At 38.7% G+C, this 18,282-nt stretch overlaps 1 protein-coding gene across 1 annotated transcript in view; it reads left to right on the top strand.

Annotated features, from left to right (window-relative positions):
• The window catches only part of LOC139140595 (cilia- and flagella-associated protein 221-like), a 28,046-nt gene extending 10,338 nt beyond the window's left edge, over positions 1 to 17,708 (top strand). Inside the window, exons 7-19 of the mRNA XM_070709938.1 lie at positions 1,859 to 1,970; positions 7,289 to 7,376; positions 8,194 to 8,473; positions 9,044 to 9,162; positions 9,553 to 9,633; positions 10,161 to 10,268; positions 11,056 to 11,238; positions 12,041 to 12,190; positions 12,607 to 12,707; positions 14,000 to 14,101; positions 14,481 to 14,630; positions 14,919 to 14,990; positions 15,550 to 17,708. Coding sequence (XP_070566039.1) covers positions 1,859 to 1,970; positions 7,289 to 7,376; positions 8,194 to 8,473; positions 9,044 to 9,162; positions 9,553 to 9,633; positions 10,161 to 10,268; positions 11,056 to 11,238; positions 12,041 to 12,190; positions 12,607 to 12,707; positions 14,000 to 14,101; positions 14,481 to 14,630; positions 14,919 to 14,990; positions 15,550 to 15,676 — 1,673 coding nt within the window. The 3' untranslated portion in view covers positions 15,677 to 17,708. The remainder of the gene's footprint in view (positions 1 to 1,858; positions 1,971 to 7,288; positions 7,377 to 8,193; positions 8,474 to 9,043; positions 9,163 to 9,552; positions 9,634 to 10,160; positions 10,269 to 11,055; positions 11,239 to 12,040; positions 12,191 to 12,606; positions 12,708 to 13,999; positions 14,102 to 14,480; positions 14,631 to 14,918; positions 14,991 to 15,549) is intronic.
• The last annotated feature ends 574 nt before the right edge of the window (positions 17,709 to 18,282 follow it).

The following is an 18,282-nucleotide window of genomic DNA, read 5'->3' as shown; positions in this document are numbered from 1 at the left end:
GTCTGGTTCTGCCTGTTCCAGTGTGGATGGTCTGAACAAATTGAAAAGTAACAATCCAATAAAACAAACTACAAAATTACTGACGCACTGCATGAAATTACTGATGCACACATATCCTCAAAAAATTACTCTTCAAAATCCATGTTTAGTACAAAACCTCTGTCCTTTATTATTAATCTAGGTCTATAAAACATACCGAGTCACGCGACAGTTTATTTAAATTAAAGAGCGGGGACTCAAAGATCTGTTAGAGGATTGAGGAGGTGTCACAGCCCTTTTTTTTCCATTGAAATTTATAATAATAATAATAATGTAGGGAAATTTCCTGGCAAGACAATCTGACACCTGACACAGGCCTTTATACAAGACAGCAGCTCTGAACTTATGACAGGAATTAAAAGATTAATTTGTATTACAGAGGTTTTTCTGTCAGACTGCGTTTTCAATAACACAAAAACATTTGTCAGTTATCAAGCAAATTTTTAACATGGCAGTAACTGATCTTCCTATTCTCCAAATCTACCAGGAAGAGATTGAAAACAGTTTTGCACAATGCCTTCTGACTTTATGATGTCACTAAAATATGTTAAGTGATCCGGCAATGTCCACAAATGATATTATGGTGGTTTTGTTAAGAGCAGTGAGCCAATAAGTGTTACTAGGGTTTCCAAGTTTTGTCACGACAGTTCGCTTGGGGGAAGGGGGGGGGGGGTATATTGATGACCGGGAACTGCAGATTTGTTGCCATAGTTGCCAATTGTCTTACTTCGCTTAGTGCGTATAATCCAATCGGTCATTCAACCCAATTATCATAACTGTCATTATTGTCAGAGCTCTCATCAGCCGGCCAATTAGCAAGGGTTGACTGAAACCCACCGGTTTGTCAGGCAAGGACACCTTACATGTTTTTCATGATCCAGAGGACAGGGTACAATGTCCGGCTTCATAGGGGAAGCATTGTTGCTATTGTCAGTATTCAAATAAAGTCATGGTGGTCTCACAATTATGATTAAAAATTACACGTTTGACTATACTTTGGCAGCTCAGGAGGTAGCAAATATATGTCAGATATGTAAGACAAGTATATGAAATTCTGCAAATCCGATTCTATTGCATGCATTGTTCCCTATGCCCAGACATTGAATACACATATATATTCTACATGTATGTACTTATGCTATATATGGATACATTGTTTTGTCTGGTTTCTGGCAGTTCAAATCTTTATTTGGATCCAGGTTATATGGTTTAATCATGTTAGATAATAAGGGCTTAATAAAATTAACATGTACTCAATGTAGCCACCTCCATTCAAATATAACTTTTGAATAAAGTGGAAAGAGTACCAATTATGACAAACAGATGTGTAAACAAAGTCAAGCTGTTAAAAGCATTATACTTAGGTTACAAAACAGGAATTAGCAACAAAATAGAAAGATTTCCCATTTCCTAAAATTATTGAAAATGCCTAAGAAAAATAAACTATTCAGTTTTCAAGTGGTGTTCAATATTCAAAAGTCTTATCCAGCTGTTTTCACCTTCCGAATATGTCAGCTTGCATCTAAAATAACAGTAATTGCACCAAAGAGGGGAAGAAAAGGAAAAAGTGAAATCATTGAATTGCCAATATTCTGTTTTCTGTCTGTCAGGACGTTAACAGACGTATAAAGCATGCAAATAAACATTCAGTATTCAAATTACTCTCATTAATGTGCAGACCTATTCTCATTGATACCACCTGATTGCTCTAATTCTTAAGCATGTCACTGACATCACGTATTTGTAACATACTAATTTTCCCCGACATGGTCGATCGCATCTAGTGATGAATTTTACATGCTTTTCTTGCTCCAAACAGCCGTACTGGCCAAGAAGGAATCGGGTCCCAGTACAAGGCAGATGAAAGAAGCACTGTTTGAGCACGAAGTGAAACAGGATGTGCTCTCAGAAAGGAGAAACCAACTGAGATGGTGAGCCTGTCAAATTTTATATCGTCCCACTAATATTTTGAAATTATTACCAACCAGATCACATTATAAAAAACACTATTATAAATGCCAGCTTGGTAGACAAGAGAATGAAATTAATCAGTTTCGGCAAGTTTCGTTCACAGCCTGTCATTCTTTGATGATGGCAGACATTAAAATGCATACAAGAAACCAAACTTACAGTGAGACTGAGCATACATTGGTACATAACAGGCGGTGTTCATTCCATAAGAGATAACATGCAACAATTATGTCCATTCTCGGTAGTGTCAAACAATTTGGGTTGACATTTGACCTCAAACAAAAACAAGTAGGGCGGGTGTAGGACACAAAAAAACTTGAATATCAAACTACCGTATATGTGAACAGTTAGATAACATGAGGGGAACGCTCCATTAACTTGGACGTACCCGAGTAACCCGAGTTGGTTATCAGAGGATTAATCTCTATGTCAACATATGCGAACAGATTATCTTTTAGTGTAAACAAAACATTAGCACTGCCGGAACTACTTTTAGCATGGCCAATGCCAGTCGGCGCCTGACTTGATGATGCCCCCCCCCCCCCCCCCCCCCCCCCCCCCCCCCCCCCGTCCGACACTCAGGATTTCCAAACCAGCGTTAAAAGTGCCGTCCAGCACTTGCTGTTACTTTGAGGTCATCATTTAGTTCATAAAATTGCATGAAGAGTTTACAAAAACGATGGTACTATATAATCCCTTTCAAATAAAATGCTGTTTAAACAATACTAGCAGTTAATTAACGTACGCTGATTTTGCATACGAAAAGCTATTTTTGTATGAATGTTTATACCCTATAAAAGAAAGTACGGTAGCGAAAATCAGCACAACAAAACAGGACTTCAGCACAACAAAACAGGACTTTTACTAAAACGTACTCTTTCAATTTCAGTTCAGACTCACATTGCGTAAAGGTGTATGCAATGCAATGAAAGTCACGAGCAAACTTTGGTGTCAACGGATCAAGTCTTTGAATTATCAATGAACACTCACTTATTTTTCTGGTCAAAAGCCAAAGGCTACTTGTCTATCGCAACAAGCGTCTCTGTTTGAATCCGCGTATTCATTTTTAGCCGGATGCCAGCCAAATTGACCGGCTACTTCCGTATTTTGGCCGGCTACTTTTCAGCAATGTTTCGCTCTCTAGCCCCGAAATTCTGGTTTTGATAATAATATTTGATATTTGTTGTCTTGCAAGCCGGAAATAACATTTCAGAAGTGCCTATGTGGCTATATGTAATCTAGCAATTTACGCGGTGAACTTGTTGCTATCTAGTATCAGCCTGTAGTACCGCGATCTGCGAACGTGTACTGTACTGGGAATCGCTCTCGAGGTCATCCTTGCTTTCCCGACTACAGCCCGAATTATTCCGACGTTCACATCGGGTGCAGCTTACCATTTGACTGACGTTACGCCCACCAATAGCCGGCCATTTCCGAATAAAGCCGACGTTTGTTTCTCTCAAACGCGAAAGAGAAAGTCGACGCTTCAGAGCTTTTGTTTTCTGCGTAAGAGTTGGGCCTTGTCTGATGGGTAGGTTTTTGATCAAATGTAAAGTAACCAAAAGTTACAGAGTCTCATATTTCATACTTTTGAAACGCCACGTCACTCCATCCATAGTCGATCATAGATCTACATCGCGTTTTGTGGAGGGGTCTACGCGGGAGTCTACGCTTGAAAACGTTGATTTTCTGCGTAAGAGTAGGACTTTGTCTGTTGGTTGCCGGAGGTTTTAGATCAAATCTAAATAAACAAACAATTACTTGGTCTCATTTTTCGTACTTTTGAAACGCTACGTCGATCACAGTGTCAAATTTCAGGTCGACCACATCCCTCTATCCACCGGTCTGGAAACGCCTATTGTAAAAGGTGTCAATCACCTGGACCGCACAGCCAAACCGCGATACGAGGGGCAGTCACGTGATAATGCGTAGCTTGGGTTTGTCCTGCATGCCACAGTCCCCGATTGTGTGTACGCTTTCCTCGAATTTTCGCTGTTTTTGGCTCTATTAAGTGTTCTCTGCGTCTATCTACGACACGAAGACAGAAATCATCATATCATGAAACCGGAGTTTGTTTTTCGTGATCCTTCTCCCATCGTAAATGGTGATAGTGTGCGATAATTTCTGGGGTTGATCGCTGCGAGTGTGTTGACGTAGCACAAGCAACGGCTGGAATCAAACCGGATAATTTGTCGTCGCTTTCTCTTGCAATGCTAGTATTCAGTGCCTCCAAATATGATAAAATATGTTTTCCGTGTAACATTCTGTGAAATCATGTCTGTTAACTGAGCAGAATAGGAAAGACAACTGCAGAAATGCATGCATAGAGCATTCTCATCTCTTCCTACCTCCATGCATAGAGGGACTGTGGGTCGACCGATATTGCATTATACATAAGCTTACTGTGTCACAATCGACTAATCGACTGCAGGTGTGTTGTACACATACGGTGTCGTACAGTTTGACGTTGGGTGCCGTCAATTTGGAATTTTATCAAACATGAACACTTGAATTTAGCTCTCTTTTTCAATTATATTCAACATCACCAAAAATCAATGGTAAGCTCGCAAATTCGTTTTATTGTGAAATCATAGACCTTAAAAACGGAAGGACAGGCAACTAGCTATTTTCTTTCATGTAATCCTGGTTATAATCCGTGAAAAACTTGAACACTCATTAACATAAACAAACGTAACTGTTTATCTCTCGTATCGCAAGCTCACGGAAATTCCCGTGATTTGAGAGGCTTGTCAGACGCGAGATTATGTTAATCACTACAACATTGCGATCAGCGCATGCTCAAGCTTTCGCGTCTAATTTCAAAGTGTCGTGTTGTAAACAACAATAGCCGATTGAGTCGGAGACGCGTGAATTAGTCCTAGTTTTACAAATGTACGTATGACTTCCTCCCAAAAATACTAGTTCAAACACGAAATAAGACACGTAGAAACGTACATTAGCACTGTCATGCATTATTATTACAACAGAGAAACATGAGACGGCGTGAAAATTACTCAGAGGAAACGCACAAAATGTCGTGTTGTAAACAACAATGGCCGATTGAGTCGGTGACGCGTGAATTTAGTCCTAGTTTTACAAATGTACGTATGACTTCCTCCTAAAAATACTAGTTCAAACCACGAAATAAGACACGTAGAAACGTACGTTAGCACTGTCATGCATTATTATTACAACAGAGAAACATGAGACGGTACGAAATATTACTCAGAGGAAACGCACAAAATGTCGTGTTGTAAACAACAATGGCCGACTGAGTCGGAGACGCGTGAATAGTCCTAGTTTTACAAATGTACGCATGACTTCCTCCAAAAAATACTAGTTCAATCCACGAAATAAGACACGTAGAAACGTACATTAGCACTGTCATGCATTATTAAGAGGGTAAAAAAATTACTTAGTTGAAACGCACAAAAAGATCGTCCATCAACAGCAATCATGATGGCCGATCGAGCTGGAGATGCCTGCACGTGAATTTGGTACAAATTTGGTGAATTTGGTACAAGTTTTACAATGTAAACATGATTTGCCCCGCAAAATACTAGTCAGTTGACGAAATACCTAACGTTGAAACGTTTACTATCATTGACATGCATTATCATTACAGCAGAGAAATATGACAGGGTATGAAATTTTCAGTTGAAACATGAAGTCGCTTCGTAAACAACAATGGCCGATCGGGCTGAAGACGCACGAGTTTTTAAAAATACTACAGTGCCGAAGTGCAAGAAGTACATAATGAAGTAAAAGAAAGTTTACAGCATTACACATGAATCAGAAATAAACGGAAGAGTTATCAGGGGTGTACAATGATTAGATTGCAAAATTAACTTTGCCGACTCGATCATGAATTGACGGGAATTACAAAAAACAACAACAATAAATATACCTAATAGTGACTCATCTGTCGAAAATGGTAGCAAAATTGTCTGTAAAAATCAATGGGTAATACAATGCTTGAAAACAACGTGAACTAGACCCCGGAACAGAACGCGACTTGACTCGACAGCACAGGTATAGCGTCTTCTGTGTAGCTCCAGTGCTGCCAAGACGTCACTGTGTCATCACGTGACGTGTTTTGCGTTTACATAACTGCGCAGAGGATTATAACCCAGATCGTACGGGTAAACACGCAAGTTTCTTTGTCTTTTCTGGCAGTTGCCTGTCCTTCCGTTTTTAAGGTCTATGGTGAAATTAATACCGTGAATTAATCCCTGAAAATTGTGCCGTCCACCGATCGGCCTCGTTAACTGCCTCTACTATTTCTCCTTTCTTATAATATGTACGAGTGGCCATACTGTTTACAGACGACGATCCGGCTAGCAATTCATTGACTTAAATTCGCTCTATAGGAGATGTAATGTCACAGGATACGCGCGGCTTTTGGAGTCCTTACTCACTCGTTACGTTGTTTGCAAGTACAAGAAAAATCTCGCCGCATGGAAAGAACGTTCCATGCTGTTCTGATGACATTTGCATATATGATCAATGCGCGTTACTGAAGTGAAGCGTCCGAAAATAGGAAACTTGAATGAAAATGAACGAAGAACGATATTTGGTTCACCATATTTCTAAAACTTAGTTTAGAGCCTAAATTAAAGAATAAACTAGATTGCTTGCATTGAAAAAAGGGCGGTTCACTTTTTCGTGTCAACATAGTTCCATGTGCAAGCATATGTGTTTGCCCGTGGTATTGAGTGAGTCGTTACAGCCCTGACGTTCCTATCATAGCACCAGCTCGATAAGATAATCGCAACAATGGAAAATTAACACCTTGGGGATTAAAGTCTTCTGTTTGTCACCCGAGTTGGCAGGCAGCAACTCGGGTTTCAGGTACCATCAAAGTTAATGGAGCATTCCCCTAATGAACTGATTTTAACCTGCTCACCCCAATTCCCTGTACACAGGTCCACAATCACCATTGAAACAATGGTGTTGGACCAAACCATGGCGGTGAAAGGGTTCAGTGTGATTGTCCACTTGACCATCAGGACAGATAAATCCAGTGGTTGGTCACCTGGTCTAGTGCTGCATTATCTCTGTATATAATATTTTGGCTGGTCCTATCAGGTACTTTCTGCTATCCATTGATTGTCAGAGAACACAAATTACAGTACTTTGCCCTGCCATAGTTTTTCTCGCCATACTTCACGCTCATAGATCTCTTCCACGGATACCAAGCTGGCTTTTATCATTAACAGTAAGAGAAATGAAAGTCATATTTCATTCATTTTCCTTTAACTTTAAATTTTTTGTACAGGCAAGTTCATTTGGGACGAGAACAGATCACGGCAAGTAACAGGTTAGAAATCATAGAAGCTAGACGGGAAGCAGAGAGAGAATATCATGTAAGTAAAAAGCAGCCTCATTTTAAATACTAGTACAAATCAAAGTCCTCTCTGCAGTGCATGCGTGCATGTTTTTAGACTATCCAATAGTGTTATATAATTGTGTAGGTTTGATAGTGTGTGTTGTAATATTTCATATCATTTATCATGTTGATATTGCCCATATTGTGAGTATGTACACCATTCATAAAAAATCTATATTTATACATGTGAGGGTAAATTGTGTCAAAAAGTACAGGTATACAAAGACTTACGTGTGCGAGTGTCTTTGTCCTCAACGTATCAGGGAAAAAATTGCAACAGTTCATGTTACTAAAACCTTTCCATGCTTCTGAAGATATTTGGTTTTGTATGGGCCTGTGACCCTGTCAAATTGTGATTATGTCTGCCAGACTTGTGTGACCTGTTGCACGTGAGATAAAATACATATTTTAGCAGCTGAACTCTTATCCTGCTAGGCCAGTCACTTACCATCTGCCAATTCCAAGTCTGTAGAAAGCAGTAATGAGCCAAAACCTACGTGTGTTTTCACGTTCTTAGCATGGCATATCTTGCGGCAGGTTCAGTCAGTCACTGACTGAACGCCCTGAAAAACATAAATACTATAAATATAATTTTTCTCAAGGCATTCAAATTAAAGTCTTTATTGCATTACGTGATATGGGACATGTTATGCCTCACTGGTTTGTAGCCAACTTGACCTGATATTAATAGATGAACTTGGCAGGAGACAGGTTATACAAAAATACTCTTACCAAAGTACATGTACATGTCATGCAGCAGCATTTCTAACAAGGAAGATTTTCATGGTTTTCAGTTTCAGAGGGGCGACCCTCTCCCAGACATCGAATTCAACAGAGCCTGCACAGCCTGCACACAGAGACGGACACACCGCAGAGCAGACTACACCCCCAGCATCCAGGCCAAATTTGACACCTACACCAATGACCCATGGGCACTGAGACACCGGGCAATAGGCAGATTTCAACAGGCAGCGTGGAAGGTCATTGTAAGGTTAAGGGTCAACAGGAGGTTACGGCTGATCAAGAAGCTGGTGGATGACTACCGGGCTGGGAGAGCAGGAAGAGAACCATCAGGTAAGGGAAGATTAATATTGACGCAGCACACATCAATATTTTTTGTTTGTATAGTAAGAATGAGAACATCAAAGACCAGCACACTCCAAGGAGAATGAAACCAGTTCTGTAATTGGTGTGTACTGCTCTGGCACAACAATCTGTTCATGTTATGCAGAGCATTAACTAGAATTTCTTTGACTGAAGATCATTGACTATGATTTTACTGTCGTGGAACTGAAGCAGCTTTGAAACATAAATTTGAGGACGCCATAAATTTGAAACGCCAATGCATGTGTTCCCTAAATACATCATTTCGAGTGTTTACTCTGTGAGCATGGGCGTTATTTTTTGACACTTGCTAAACCATTGCTAATACTACACTGAAAAAAAAAATCTCAGGAATCGATATTGCTACAATATGGTCAATGGTATTGTGAATGGGGTAACAAGCTTGATAATCTTCCATAATTTATTTATTCATTCACCCATTTATTTATTTTAATTTATTTATTTGTTTGTTTGTATGTTTACATATTTGTTCATTTTTTGTCTATATATTTTAATACTTATTTATTCATTTCTCTGCAGCTACTTACGGAGACAACAAAGATGCTGAAATGAAAGATGTAGTAATTGAAATTACAGCAGAAAATGTCTTACCGCATGCCTTTCCTACCTACACCCCACCAGATGTCAAAGATGACATGGTAAGTTGTTCGGAGGATGGTTGTCTCAGAGCGTTTATTTTGCTTCTCAAATGTCATCTCACTACTGAAGTATTCTGTATCTGAAAGGGTTTCCAAAACAACTTAGAATTTGGCTGCAAGAAGCCTTTGTAAGAATTGAAAAAAAAATATTCCATGACAATAATCTTCACATACAGTAGTGAACGTCAGTCAGATGTTATGATGCAATATAATTTTTAGGTTCACCTTATATATATACCTCCCTTTCTCTATGTCACTTGTTCTGTGACTGTATTTGTCTTTAATTGCAGTTTTGTGTTTTTAGATCGTTTTTGGAACCTGTAAATGGGACTACATCCCATAGGCTTTCCCAGTAAATAAATAAATAAATATGACTGATATATCTTTCAGGCACCGGATGCACTCGGCGTGGTACCTTACAAGCCCACGGAGATCTTTGTGAAGAAGAAAGTTCCCTTCTCCAACCTCAAGGTAACGTAACCTTAAAAAAAGTCACTAGTCTCTATTGAAATCAATTTGCCAAACTCATAAGTTGTGCTGTCGCTGGCAAGACACGATTCCAAAAATGCCAAGAAGGAATGGAATGCTGTAGAGGGAGATTTGTAGAGGGAGATTTGTTTTCAGCTGTACACACTGAGAAAATAAACCAAAAGACTGTGGTTTTGTGTCCCTTTCTGTGTCACATATTTCACCTTTAGTAAACTGCTCTTAGGCTGTCTTGTGGGAAAAAAATGGTGTATTATTTTCAAAACCTCAATTGACTAAAGTTATAATAACAGAATTTGTATGCTTCCGTTCAGTGCTTGACTGGTATATGTTTGGTTTAAGTTTAACTGACACCACTATAATCTTACAATGTCGTTGTTTGAAAATTTTTCCAAGCAAATGTTGCATTTTTTTGTCTACTGAATACACCAGGAGGGTGCTGTAAACCTCACATATAATGTCATTTAATGCCAATTCTTAAAGGCTGACACATACAACTGTATCTGTCACAGGTTCCTCAGCAATACAAGTCAATGGGTTACAAAGCACACAATGTACATGATGCAGCAAGTGGTTATGTGGCACCAAAACTGGTCAGGCCATTGAGAAGTGGAGCTGAGGTACGTCTTCATTGATATTTATAGTGTCTTGTGTATGATTTTTCTGAGTGAGCGAAGTTTGGTTTTGTTAAGGTTAAGGAGTAATGTTTGCAATTTTACCACAATTGTTTGTCAGATCATAATCTAAATGCAAACTCCAGCCAGGAAGTGTAATATCTAACGAATACAGTAGTGAGCAATTTTCCACATTAACCGAATATATGCAGGTGTAAGAGTCAGAAATATTGTGTGTTCCTCAGTTTTGCTGATCTGTCATTGTCACCAAAATACAGCCAAGTAGTAAATTTTTGAAGTATAAGCAAAAATGACCACTCACGAAGCTTGAGCTTCGCATACTCATAACTGAATCACAGTACACGTACTCATAACTGAATTACAATATACACCAAGTCAGTGTAACCCTCATAGTGAGTCAGAGGTACATACAGTATTCACACAAACACAGTTTGCTTGTTGTTTTGTCGTCAGTTGTATGCGAAAATGTGTGTTTCTTCCCTTCAACAAAATCAGTGGCGTTTTAAATTGTTTAGTGACATCCTCAGACTGAAATTACAGGGTTAATGTGACAAATCTGACACAGGAATGTAGATTTGTATGCACTGTACACTCAGAGTACTCCTGTGTCGTTAAAATAATTGAATACTGATATGGTATTTTAATTGATATATTTTGGTGTGAAATACTGTCAAGATGTCATAATGCCAATATTTGATAAAACACTGGTATCTTCAGTTGCAGTTTCCCTCTGAATTAATTTCTTTCTTCTGAATGTAATTATTTTCACCAGGATGAAATTATCACACTCTCAGCTCCACCGGCACCTCCCGGCTCAGCATGGATGCAGGATGACAAGGCAGAAAGTCTGGGGGAGGAAGTCTATGAACAGGCAAGGGAGGGAGAGCAGGCCATGGCATTAGCACCCCCAGCTGCCCTCTTCAAACCCATTGAATATCCATCTCTACACATATTTGTGAGTAGCTATGTACTAGTGAAGTATGCTACCTCTGTTTAACCTTTTCACCCCCAGTTCCCTGTGTACAGGTCCAACTTTACCATAGAAAACAATGGATCATTTGGGACAAACCATGGTGGTGAAAGGGTTAAACATACCTGTATGTTGGTTTCAATTTTAGATGCGGAGTTACATCATAAAATAAGGGATGCCTGAAGATGTGTGAAAGGTTTTATTTAGCCCGGAAAATTGAAAAGTATTTTACCACACAGTAGCCTGCAGTGTTTTCTCTGCATGTTCACTGAAGGGGTCAATTTCTGCCCCATTCATCAAAATTAGGGGGCAGACTTGACATTTTAGGGTGCAGAAAGAGCTGCAAATTCACAGGTCACTACACTATGCGTTTGAGTCACCATCATATGGGCGTATTTGCTTGCTGTGTGTTGTGCGCGATTTTCGCGCTGTCAGTAATTTTTAAAGGGCAGAAAGTGCCTCGAAATGCGCAATTTGCGTAATTGTGCAGTCGAGAGAAAACCCTGAGCCTGTAAACATTTTCTAAGTGCATACTCAAGTTCATTGGTTCAGTCAGGATGTATAGTATAGTTTTATCTTGTGCTGTGAAGTGCTTTTGTGAGTGTTTTACAAAAAAAAATTCTTCTTGACATGTAGAATTAGAAATATACCAGACAGACTGTGAATGACACAATATGATGATCAGAAACACACAACGATTATCTGGCAGTCCTTCCTTTTACAATAAACAGTCCAATACAAAGGATGCCAAATGTACCTAATGATATTAATATTTTCACCCCGACAGAATCCTTCTCCTGGTTTGCAAGTGTTCTTGCCACCATTACCATACGCTGAAGTCGATCCGGATTTCCACCTGTGTCCACTACCCAGATACACTCACAAGGACCCCACAAACAAACACTCCGCCACTCTCAAGAAATTCCTGGATAGAGAGGTGGGTACTAAACTGTTTTGGGGCAAATTTTGTCAGTTTGGTCAGAGCATGTGTACGTGTCACATCATATGTCTGATGATGTATTAGTAAAAGAAAGCTATTGTCTAAAAATTAAAATTAAACTTCTGAAATGTAAAATAAGGGGATGAATGTATTGTAAACTATTAAATTAAATTAACTCATACAATTTGTTTTGCTCTTAACTCTTGGCTGCATTCATACAATGAATGTCTTCTGACAACTTTAAGCCTTTCAGGCCTGACTTTCTGCTAACTTACAAAAGCAACAAGTAAATACAGGGTTCAGGCCTGAAAGGGTTAAAGCTTCTACTCCTTGTACATTTGTTGAAAGCATATATGCTGTACTTGTGCTATCATCAGAATTTGAATTTATCTTTTTCTCATTATTTTCTGTAGGATGTCATCAGAGGTGTAATGCAGTGGAAGAAATTCCCATCGCAAGGCTTGGTGTCTCTGTCAAACACTCCAACGCTAACCAATGTATGGGTACCAAGATGGTAAGTGTGCCATACAACTCTCAGGATAAACTCATCAGAATTTCAATCAATTTTTTCCCCCACCAAATACATTAATTTGGCCGTACTTGAAAATTTAGCTGACTTTTCTGTATTATTTAATTCCGACATTGAATATAACTCATGATGGCTGTAGGAAGTTGCAATTTTTGTCTCTATACTCCTTTCAGTATGTGCTTGGTTTGAAAGTTTTTCTTTACCCCTGTGACCCCCATTTCTCTCTCTAGAGGTCCAACTTTACCATAGAAAACAACGGGATTGGTTCAAACCACAGTGGTGAAAGGGTTAAGTGTATCATCTCAGTGCATTTAGTATTTGACGATACCTATCACACAGCCCCATTGAAGACTCAAAAAGTGTATAACACTGTCATAAGTGTTGAAAGTGGCATATAAGTTTGAACGTTTTACAGTCATTTTAGATTTCCCACCATTTTCAAAAACTAATCATATGACAGAAAATAAAGATTACAACAACAAAATGTTAGCCATCTTGTGTTGTGCATTCAACTAAATGGCATCATGCTTGTTTCTGGTACGATCACGATGTGCATGTGCAGGAAATACTGGATTTTTGTACTTTTCTGTGAGGGCGCCATTTGATGAGTGTGGCACCCTTTTATTATTCAGTTTACTCAGTGGAGGAGCTGCCTGCTGAGTTTGGTGGATTTCTTATCAGTCTTCAGACAATAAAACAGACTCTTGTTTAGGTAAATGCCAGGTCAAATAGCAAAGTGCTCAGCCAAGTAGCTGGGTAATTACCTAATTTGGTGTTCCGATAACTCATGCGCCAAGTGTAAAACATGTAGGCATGGTCCAAATCAGCGAGCAGTGATACTTCTATAGACGTCATTCAGTTAGCACATTTACACAAACCAACTTTGGTTTGAAAATAAAATCATGAAAATAATGCATAAAATTTGCAGCTATTGAGGCTTTAATTTGATAAAAAATTTGCAGTCATTTACACACATTCTGTTCCTCCCTTCAGCGTGAATAAACTCTTTGGCCATGTAAGTTGGAGTGCACAAACAAAGGACAGACACATATCACAACATCAAATGGAAAAGCAATAGGCAAAGAAGCTGGAAATATTTCTAAAAAAAGAACTGGACTGTGGACGCACCACAGATTTGTAATTTTTGTGATTCATGAAGAGAGGTGAAGACATTTCTGGAGTAATACATGATACCGTCTTCTTTGTTGCAACGTGATAAGTGCACCCCTTTGTACTCTCAACTGTAATGTGATTATTTCTGTTTGAAACTTTTCTAGGACTGACCCGTTCAGTCAGGACATTCTACCCAGTGATGTGCCAGCTCTGCTGGATGGACTACCACCAGATGACAGAGAGGAGATGACGTACAGTGATCACTCGTAAGTCATGACCAAGTTCAAATAAAAGTAATTTGCTACAGTAGCTGGGTTTTTGTCAGAAAAAATACACTACTGCTTAGAAAGACAAGTTTTGTAGATAGACAGCATATCCTCCAGCCCATATCTGCCAAAACGAAATACGACATGTTATTTCAAAATATTGTTATCACTATATATACTGTTGACGAATGCTTTACCTTTGTGCCATACAGCTGGTATACAAATATGTATGCAGACCAACAGATTTTGCTTTTGGTATCAGAATGGGAGAATATAACACATAATATCAATCAAAGTGTTTTATTGAGAGCTCTTGACCTGTACAAGTAATTTGCTTTCACTGACACCATATGGTATATCACAATCACATTCATCACAGGGAAGACGAGGGGGACGAGGCGAACAAGACAGATGATCATGAGAAGACGGCCAGCGAGGACTTTGTCCTGACACCACAGATGGTCAACGCTCAGTTCCCACTGGTTGAACAGCCTCTGAGTCCAACGCCAGTTCCAGAGGGACAGGCAAGGTAAGATAGAAAAAAAAAGAAGAAAGAATTCTAGTGTACAAATGTACAGTGTGTGATCCCAAAGTGCTGATGGAAAACTTATTTCAAAATAGTACATTGGTGACACGAGTTACTGCAATCATAGCTAATTGCTGCCAAGTTAATGTACACACCGTGTTATTATTATATAATGATGAAGTCAATGCTGCAGGAATTCTTCCTCATAATTTGTAATGCATTTCAACATTGAAGCAGAGGCTTTGAGCAAAATATCTTGACTTATTGTGATTTCTGTTCTGTTATATTCAGTGAGGAGTTTCCTCATGGTCCTAAACTTCCAGTGCACAACAATCCTGTGTCAGTGGTTGGACCAGTGCCAAGGTACGTGCCACGTCTACTACTCTCATTGTGTTGAAAGTAACAAAGTCAGGATTTCAAATGTCAGAAAGAAAAGCAGCACACCTTTAGTGAGAAGGAAAAATGATGCAAAGCCAGACATGACAAAGTGGTCGACAATACTTGATCTCTCACGATTTTGCATCTTCCATGAGACTCTTCACAGTTGCTGTGCCTTGTGATTGTTTCTGTCTTGTTCACATCAAGCTTAGCATTTCATGAAAAATCATGCTGATTCACAAGACACAAGGGACCATACTTTTCTGCAAGAGCGTCATGAATATTCACAAATATTACATGCACCAGGTCTCATACAGCACGTTCAAAAACGTGCTGGGTTTCACACAAGAAAATGAGCAAGTATTGCCAGAGAGCATTTGCAGAAAGGTGAAGCCTACACGATTCACGTATTCGTGCCTTGTGCCGTGAGGGAGCTGTCATACTCACTTTCATATCATACAGTCACGTCTGTGTGCCAGACTTGCATCTCCATCAACACCAGTGCAGAGATTTACTTGTTCTGTTCATGTTCTGTCACTTACAGAGAGAAGAGGGAAAGAGAGCTGGAGATGTTCTTAAAGAAGAGGTACAACCGTCTCGGAGAGAGAGTACAGAGCAAGATCACACACATGGAGAACCTGACAACAGACCCATCTCTGACATTGAAATGATTTTTTTTCACCCTCAATGGATGGAATTTACTACATCCTTACTTCACAAGTAAAGTGTACAGTAAGCTTCTCGGCAAGAGACGTGTATATTTTTTTGAAAAGGAATTTTTTTCTCCCAAGTCTGTCTCGAGGAAAAGTGATTTCTTACTCCTCTTTGTAAAATTTTCAACATTTTTATCTTTAAATAAAGGAGAAAAACTGTTGTTTTTTTCCGCACGTTGCTTCACTTCAATTTGATATTCCTTTGTGTAAAATTGATCAGTGTTGTATACCATGTAAATGATAATAATTTCTTTTTTTTTATATATATAAGGCATTTGTATTTGAGGAAGTGAATTGTTTATTTGACATCTGTTTGAATGTAAAGTCCTTTATAACTGTCTTCTGTCAACATATTCTTGTATTAAATGCTCTGTCGGAACTCTTTCCAGAAATTTTCACCTGCACCGTTTGTCAAACTGCAGTTTGCTGTTGCAAAACATTTTGCCAACTGATATCTGGTGTTCACCAACAATATCTAGTCAAACCTTCCTACAAACTTGGCACTGTTTGTCCTGTAATGAAGATGATCATGGGAAGCCACCGTTGCTATGAATGACTCTGGCAAAATATAAAACTTGGGTGGTTTTGAAGAAATAGGTGGTTTTTGCCTTATTACACTCATGCACCAAGTGCTGTGTCAAATTATAAACTTTTTTCTATACCTTTAAACTCATCAACTGGTCAGAGAAAGGAATTCTTTAAAAAATTTGTCCAATTGAATCATCATAGCACAGTTTTAATCTATTTCTGACCTTATTTAGGTCATGATAACACAAAGTCTAGGCGCAAGTGAAAATTACTATTCACAAATCTTTGGGTATGACCTGAAAAGGGTTTCTTAGGGTCTCCTGGCTATGTCATCTATCGCTAACTCTAAAGACTCCCTAGGTTACTAGTAAGTAGTTGGAAACACTGTTTGTGACCACTTATCTTCACTCTCGCCGAATTTTTTTGTGAAACAGATCTTTGAGAAGCCCAGTGCTAGTATGAATGCTCATGAGAGTGTGCTGTGACTGTAAACACACATTCTGTAACAAGTTTGAGGTAGGACACATTCAAATGTATGTAAACATGTGACCCTTGCCACGTCACATTCCCAAGCGTAAATTGCTTGGGAGTTTGTTGCGCTTGTGAGCACCACCTTTTTTAAACCACAAAATCTGTAAAAAATGTTGTCATATTTCAAATGCATTGTGTTATTCCATTGTGTTTTGTTCATACAGTGTACATTGGGAGAGGTTATGCGCAGTCATTCAAAGGATAACTGTCACATTTCATACAGACCTCACCTACCGTAATATACATTCTGTTTCTCGTTTAAAAAAAATTTTTAACACTTCTTTTGGTCAAGTAGATTCTTCATCACAGCCAGCCCTGGGTTAGCACTCAGAGCACCCCTAAATCTGTCTCAAAAATCCCCTGTTCCTGCCAGATCTCTGAAGTCCTATCAGGCTACCATGCAGTGATGTCACTTGCCGGGAACATTCGTTCTCTGGTTGCAAAGCCTCGGTCAAAATACTACCTAGGCTAAGAAACAAACTTTTGTGATCATGAAGTTTTTATCAAAACATCTTACATGTAGATGATCAAAGGGAAAATATTCTGAAAGTATCTTCAGTGTGTTTGGTGATTTTTATCAGTTAATCGATTAATTACTTGATAAGTCAATTCCTTGAAGAAAGGAAAGATACTGTTTGACATATGTATACCATCTCATGTCTTTTTCTGAAACAAAAAAAAGATCAGATAATCAAATATCCTCGGTGTGTATCTGTTTGACTCTAACACTTCTCTGCAGAAACTTCATTTCAATGGAATTACTGATATTTTGTACCGTGGAAAAGTTGTAAATCTCTGACAGCCCCCCTGTCCAAAATGTTATGCAATAACCTTTGTGTATTATGAAAGGTCCATTTCCCCAAAATGTATTATATGCTTCAAAAGAATTAGATTGAATAAAAAAAACGTATTTTGTACAGTGATCACACAAGATTTGCGAGTTCAGTGTCTTTCTTCTTACATTCCTGCAAGTCCAAGCAAACAGAGGCATTGCAGGAAATGTTTGCTTTAGCTGTGACTGCTGATGCATTTTCTCATTATTTTGGTCCTGTTTATTTTTCACCAAGAGTTACATACAAATGCCTGGAGTTAGCCTTTTCAATACAGCCATTGTGTATGTACATATCAAACTCTAAGGTTACCATTGTCAACTGATATTTTTTATAATTGACTTTAAGTACCGGACGAGAATTCAGTTGTCCACAATAACATTTGATTTTGCACTCTGTGTGGTGTTTGTAAAACCAAAACTGTACTCAGTATTTCAACATGCTGAAGGTATGGAAACAGGAGAAAACCTACCTGTTTATTAGAATACTGAAAATGTTATCAAACGTTACAGCTACATTGGACCCTTAAATAATTAATGATTATTTTTGACAGCTGATTATTGATTATCATTGAATGATTATTATTCTTGAGAATTATTCTCGTACAAGAAGTTACCAACCATTTCGCCTAATGTGTATGCATGTGTGAGTTTTTATATACAATTTAATTACAGA

Source organism: Ptychodera flava, chromosome 9 (assembly GCF_041260155.1).
Source record: "Ptychodera flava strain L36383 chromosome 9, AS_Pfla_20210202, whole genome shotgun sequence".
NCBI classification, from domain to species: Eukaryota; Metazoa; Hemichordata; class Enteropneusta; family Ptychoderidae; genus Ptychodera; species Ptychodera flava.
Note: the sequence above shows the minus strand (reverse complement) of the source record. Positions and strands in the feature narration are given on the sequence as shown.